This window comes from Mesitornis unicolor, unplaced genomic scaffold, assembly GCF_000695765.1.
Source record: "Mesitornis unicolor isolate BGI_N332 unplaced genomic scaffold, ASM69576v1 scaffold2070, whole genome shotgun sequence".
NCBI lineage: Eukaryota > Metazoa > Chordata > Aves > Mesitornithiformes > Mesitornithidae > Mesitornis > Mesitornis unicolor.
Window position 1 is genome coordinate 39,207 of NW_010156039.1, and position 6,970 is coordinate 46,176.

The window sequence follows — 6,970 nt, forward strand, 5'->3', positions numbered from 1 at the left end:
CTGTAGCTTGGAAGAGGAGTGTCAAGCAGTAAGACCCAGAAATGAAGTCAGTGCATTTGGCCACATATCACATAGGTTAGATTACTGAAGGATACCAAGAGTTTAAAATGGTTTTGGTTATTATTTTCTTGATTTAATCTCTTTATGCATTAAGCACAAACAAGCAGTTTCAACATTCCTCACTAGTTTGGACTAAATGTCTACAGTAATTAAAAAATTTCACCATTTCCTGCCCTTCACGAAATTTTAAGAAGACTGTCACAAAAATTCTTAACTACCCAGCAACAACCAGCTAGTTTAAAAGGTACTAAAACCTACTCAGACCTAATCAGGCCTTCAGCACCAGGATTTTCTACACATTTAAAAACCAACCTGAAGTTAAAACTGAACTCCACATTCTGCAACACTAAACGAACGTTTTACTGCATGGCTTCTTTTGAGGTGGCAAGACGTGACTGTAAAACCTGTGCCGCTGCCAGAATTACATTGCTTCGAGAAGAATATCCTGTGGGTTACCATTTGTTGCCATGATTTACAAAGATAAGGTCTGTAGTCTGTATCGGTTTCATGCTGAAGTTTTGAAGGAAAAAAGCTTTCGACAGAGTTTGTGGATTTCTGCATAAGTGTCTGTGTTGTTGCAAAGAGGGCCAAGTGATGCTCCCTCACGAGCTTTTCAAGGAAGTTAGCACATTTCTTCAGATTTATCTCCTGCAAATTAAGACTCTCCCCGCCATTGCTCCTGTCTATCCAATAAAAAGCTGATATGCTATCTACCATCAGAAGGCAGAGGGAGGGGTGAGAGCAAAACATGTTTTCTAAAGAGTAGAGAGTGAGGAGTAACTGAGTGCTGCTGCTGCAGTTCACAAGAAAAAGCCTTCCCAGGCACTGCTTTATCATCTCTTCTGTGCTTTGCGCCAATCTGTTCTCCAGAATCGTAACCAGACGAAGCATATCAAAGTGGTAGTCGGTATCAATGAACATCACTTCTACTTCCAGTCCTCCTCCTGATTTTGGAATGATGCAGCGGGCTATGAGGTGATAAAGCATTTCTGTTTTTCCTGTTCCTTCTGGACCGTGGAATTCAATGACATCTCCTGTTGAAAACCACGGCAGCAAGATGTTAGGTAAGAGCATTAATAGCTCAGAGTCATTTTTTAGTGTTTACTGAACCAATACTCCCTATTCCACTAATTGGAAAATGCATTTTTGAAACTTTGATATCCATAAAATTGTTTAAATCTACCAAGAGAAATTTCAATTTTCAAGAAGTGAAGAAAACCAACTAGGAACAAAGACTGAAAAAGAAATAAAACCCAAACACCTGCCAATAGCACCTAGGACATGGATATCAATAAAAGGTTGGCAACTGGATTTCATCTACCATTGCAGGCAGATGAAGGCCCGAAGGAAGCTGCTACACAAAAGTGGCTAAGAAACCATCTATTTACACTATGTGCACAAAATTAGAAAATAAAAAATAGAAGACAAGCAAAATAAAAAACAATAAACATCTTAGAGGCCCAAATCATGCGGGCACATCTGCTTTTATAGCACAGACCATCCTTCAGCATTTCATGTCTGCTACATTCCTGTTCAACATCTGCGCACGTCACAAGTTACCGGCTGGAATCTGTGACCGGTACAGAGAACATCGCTATATTTATTTAGTATATGTATTTATTTATTTACTTACATTCTTCTGTGGTGATCACAATATGAAACTGCTTCTTTTGAGAAAGAGGACTCACACATTCCTTCAACTCCAGGCAACGACTCTATTGCCTGAAGCAAAGGATCTCTGTCCATAAACGGACTCAGCCTACCTGCCTGATCCACGTGGGTCAATTAAACATGTATCACATACATTTAAAATGTTAATTAAAAAAAGCATTACCCTTTACTAGCAAACCAGTTATTTTGTTGGATTTGAATGCAAGATGCTCTAAAGCCTCTTCCAAAGTCGTCTTAGGTCTTGCATCAGAGCAAGACTCTATAAATGTTAATTTATTAGTTGCTCTTTATAAATTTCTAATTTAGGAAACTGGATCATTTATTTATGACAATTTGTATTTTAGGTAGAAGGGTAAAGCCATGCAGTAAGGAGAATCACACAACTGTAACTGCAGGAAGGTGAGAGATTTCTATGGCCTCGGCAAGTGCAAATGGCATAACAGCTTTTCACAGGGGGGATGCAAGATAGGGAATTAATTGCAACTTTACTTAAACAAGTTTGTGCCTGCCTGAGTTAACAGGGTTTTTCAAGTCATTACTCGGCTTCCAGAGGATGTCCTTGTTCGTAAGTGCGTATAACATTAAGATGCAGCATGGGATGAGGGGTGGAGGGTGGTAGGGAAGAAAGAAAGCTCTTACTTCACCCATTGCAAGTGCTGAAAACAATTTACACCTGATGTGACAATGCTGTCCATTTCAATGACACTCAAGACTGCCCGCCTCTCCATAATGAAAATCCCTCAGCTCCACAACTGCAATTCTGTTACCCAGAATTTCTGATACGTTGAATTTTATTCAAAAGCTCGACTGCCTCCCAAACTCTTCATTATCTGTTCTGCTCTCCCCACTTTTGAGATGCAAGGCAACTACACTTTTTAATCTTCATTTTTTCTTCCTGTTCAGTGCTCGCAATGCCCAGCTCTGCCCCTCGCAGCTGCTCTGCTGTCACCCAGACAGTGCCAGTGACACAATCACACCCTGTTAGGATAAGATACCACCTTGGAAGAGCTACTCCTAGATGTTCTGGGTAGGTCATGCCCTCATATTTTGTCTACTGAAATGTTTTAGGACACCTGGCACCTCTTGCTAAGGAACAAAGTGCATCTCCTGTCTGCCACTGCTTTCGGCACAAGACTTTGGCCACCCTGAGTGGCATTTCTGAATCCAGCCCAATAACCGAACGGGGCCCGGATGCAATACAGATGCTTCACCTACCTTTACAGCAAAATATGACATGTTTAAGGAAAAGCAGCAACTCTGTATGACCAGTGGGCAAATCTGAGTTACTCTTTGCTAATGATTAAAAAAAAATGGAAATAAATGCTTGACTTGATCCGTTTGGAGACATTTTATCAGGATGCCTGTGTGTTACCTCCTATAAAGCTACACATAAAGGAGCAGTAATGTGCACAACAACATTGGTCGAGCTTTTATTGGCAGAACTAACAAATCTATTTAAGTAAAAATTTCAAGCTGGATCCAAAAATCATTCTTGGGAGTTTTTGTGGTGGTGGTTTATAAATTTCAACAGCAAGACAGCTAAGCACCCTTCAAAGCTGTTCAATATTGTTGAACAAGATGCACATCTGGGTTGTAGTGTCACCAAAACACTGAAGTTACAGTTTGGACTGCAAGAAAACCTCAAGAGAGCTGGGGATTTCTGTGCCTTCATGATTATCAAAGAGGCTGTCACAAGAAGAGCAGGCGCAAAACAGAAGCCATTTATAGCAACATCTACAAACAAGGGGTGTCATTAAATTAGTAACCAGGCTGTTCCAGTAAGATAAGAGGGGAAATTCATCCTTCGGGACCAGAGTGGACAAACCACGACACAGAGAGGAGGAAGTGTGGCCAGCGACATCTACAAGAGGCCTTTGACATCCTCACAATAGGTCATGGAAGACACTTAAGTGATCAGTGCTGGCACCATCCATTAATGTCAAAATACTCTGAAAGGAGGATTAGTTAGGAGTCACTATTATGGGCTGGAAACAGTCTGAGAGGCAGAGTAGGAACAGAGACTGTAACATGGAAGAAGGTTAATGGGAAATTTTCCTGTTAGAATTGGTGTTGCCCAGTGTTAAAAATAGCAGTAAATGAACATTTCATGCGTAGAAGACAAACTAATTTGGTTAATATAAACTTAATCCTGTGAAGATTTAACAGATCAAGATGGACAAGCCAAATGATTTAATATGAAACTCAGCACTGACAAATTCAAGAAGTACAGTTTAAGGAGTCACCCATCACATTTCTTGGCTCACAGTAGATGATCTGGCCCACTATGGGCAGACTAAAGAGTACAATATTCCACTGCTATGCCATGGCACACAGGATAAACTACATGATGTTGCACAAACTTCAATATTTATGTAACACTAATATATTTTTAACTGAAACACTGTGCTCAGTTCTGGTTCAATTCAGTGTTACCCTTTGAGAAGGGCCTTAAGTTTTGTCGATAATCATTACACTAGCAAATGCTGGTTAACTATTTTCTCACGCTGCAGTTATAAACAGGTTATTAGAATATGTCATTAATATGCTTATGTGTTCTTAAATATACAAGTCCATCGTAATTGGAAGCAGTCTAGAATATCACAGGGGTACCTATTTAGCTGTTACTATTATATAGGACTCTGGCATACATGTTACGAGCACTTAACTACAATGTAACCTTTGGATAGTTTATTGAAACTTCATATATGTTTGCATATTTCAAATACCATCAGGAAAAAGAATCATTTGGGTCTTTGCATAGCTTTAATTATAGCATTTTAGATTAAGAGCTGTTCAGTATGGACTTCATGGGCAATGTATTACAGTATTCCACAGAGACATACTAAAAGTCAAGTTCGTGACAAATGGAGAGGTACATCTTCAATAGGGATTTAAGACTGAATAATGAGAACACACATCAAAATGACACATAGACTCACCTAAATACTGTGGTATTAAAAGACAAAGCAAAAATTTAACAAAAGTGAAGTCCATTTATGTATATTAAGCTAAAGATCTGTGCTAACATGTTATGCAGCTTCATTAATGTTGGCCAAAAAGCATGACCAATACGGGTAATAACTGATGCCATTTGTTAAACGCAGAAGAAAAATACAAGTTCTTCAGGAGCTCTGTGATTGTGTTGACATGGAAAAAACAGTGACGAATTTAGAGGGTTTCCAGCCATCTCAGAACTGAGGTTCTGGAGCAATCTTTGGACAGACACAACCAACCTACGTAAGATCAAAGCTGATAATTTGATGAATGGAATCATGTAACGCTGCGGGCTGTGACAGCAAAGGAACCTTCACTGACCCCCAGGAAGGCTTCTTGTCTGTTCTACCACAACATGGCCAGTTTGGTCTCCAACATTTGTTTCTTGTGTAGGAAGTTCATAAGAAAACCCAAACCAAACCAGACTGAAAGATCAGCATTTCCAATTACTGCATTTTTTCAAAACAGAAATATCTCCTATTTAAAAAAAACCCAACTGTTAAGACCAGGAGCCTTTGTGCAGCATATACCAATTTCATGACTGGTTCTTAATTCTTCTTGTTGGTAACAAAGCAGTTCAGAATTCAGAGTATTTAAATAACCACCGCTGCTCCATTTGCACTGCCTCACCAGTATTTCTCTGCCTTTTATCTTTGTTAGATCGTATCTGAAACTTTCAGGGCCAGGAATCATATATTGCTAAACCCCTAATATAGTCTCAAGTGCTGCAAAATAATACACGAACAGTCTCACAGTGGCTGCATTTGCAGACTGAGCATCATCGCTCATCCAATTATCTTGATTCTTTTTATTGCTTTCTCTGCTATTTCTTCTGAACCTTCTATAATTTGTGGGAATTCAGACTGCAGACAAATATGTTGATAACCACTGCAGCCACATACATTTCATATGCAATCCATTCATTCATACACACACACCAACTATAGTACCTCACAGCATGATCCTTACCGTTTGCCATTCATACGCCTTTTTTACTATGTATTTCTAGTTTTGTGTGATCCGTTGTCTCTTCCGTTGTGATATCCATGAAATCTCACACATCTGGAAAGCCAGTCTGACTTGCTGAATAATCAAGGAATTACTAAGTGTGCTAATTTCTGATTAGCTCAGAAGTTTCTTTCATTAAAACATCAGATCTTGATCTTAAAACTTCTTGCTAGAAGAATCTACCTTAAACTTGTACTGGCATCATAGGGAGGTAGCCCAATTTCTCCAATTTGAAATTCTCATTTATTCACTGTAGGTCTATATAAGCCATTTTGATCCTAACATTGTCTACAAACTCATCCAGCTGCTTAGTACCTGTTCATAGTGGAATTGTTCCCAAAGTTTCATTATCTTAAGTATAATCAGGAGTTTTCAGGCCAAGACTGAATGGCTCGATGACTTGGCTTTATTCAAACATACTGTTTGCTTATGCCCCTTTTCCTAACTGATCCAGACCACTCTATATCACTGAACTCTTTCCTATTTATTGAACCTCAAGTTCTGTACAATTTTCTGCAATTATGACTTCGTGGTGTTTCAGACTACTGATGGAAAAAAAACGTTAAATGACAGAATCTAAAACAAATTTCTCTAAAAATACTAGAAACAGATGAATGGGCTTGATATTTACTGACATACACCCAATTTTGATACCCATACAGTAGGTATTTTAAAACCCATTTGATAAAGTTCAAATGGTGACTTTGCATTATTTCATTTTATCTTGTTTGCATAAAACTACATCAACAATTAAAATTCTGAATCCAGGGCATGCTTATTTCTGTCTTACTGCTCTGAGAATACTTTTACATCAAGAGTTATCCATAAATAGCATAAAAATACATTTTTACCATGAACAGGAGATCCTTCCTCAGCAAACAAAGAAGGTTCAAGATTCTTCAGACAACTTCTGCCCTCAAGTCGTGCAAGTAGCTTTCACAGAAAAAAGAAAGAAGAGACATGCTGTTAACTCAGAATAATGGATCTTGGGAATCAAATTTAAAGGATTCTGAGAACTGCGAGTTCAGCCTTATCAAAAGATTAGTTTGATTTCAAAAATGTTTTCATAAATACATATGGAAACGCATAGTCCAGACTACAGCAACAGTAGGTTCCATCCTTACAGACAACGCACATACAGATTCAATAGCAGTAAGGAGTGGATAATAAAAATAAAGCTGAAAAAGAAAGAAAAAGCTGCACAGAGGGATTGTCTCTGGTATGCAGCACTGCTGCC

At 38.7% G+C, this 6,970-nt stretch overlaps 1 protein-coding gene across 1 annotated transcript in view; it reads right to left on the reverse strand.

Moving 5' to 3' along the window:
- Positions 1-233: 233 nt before the first annotated feature.
- Positions 234-6,970, reverse strand: part of XRCC2 (X-ray repair complementing defective repair in Chinese hamster cells 2) — an 8,684-nt gene continuing 1,947 nt past the window's right edge. Inside the window, exons 2-3 of the mRNA XM_010187339.1 lie at positions 6,585-6,666; positions 234-1,094 (exon numbers count right to left, since the gene is read on the reverse strand). Coding sequence (XP_010185641.1) covers positions 379-1,094; positions 6,585-6,666 — 798 coding nt within the window. The 3' untranslated portion in view covers positions 234-378. The remainder of the gene's footprint in view (positions 1,095-6,584; positions 6,667-6,970) is intronic.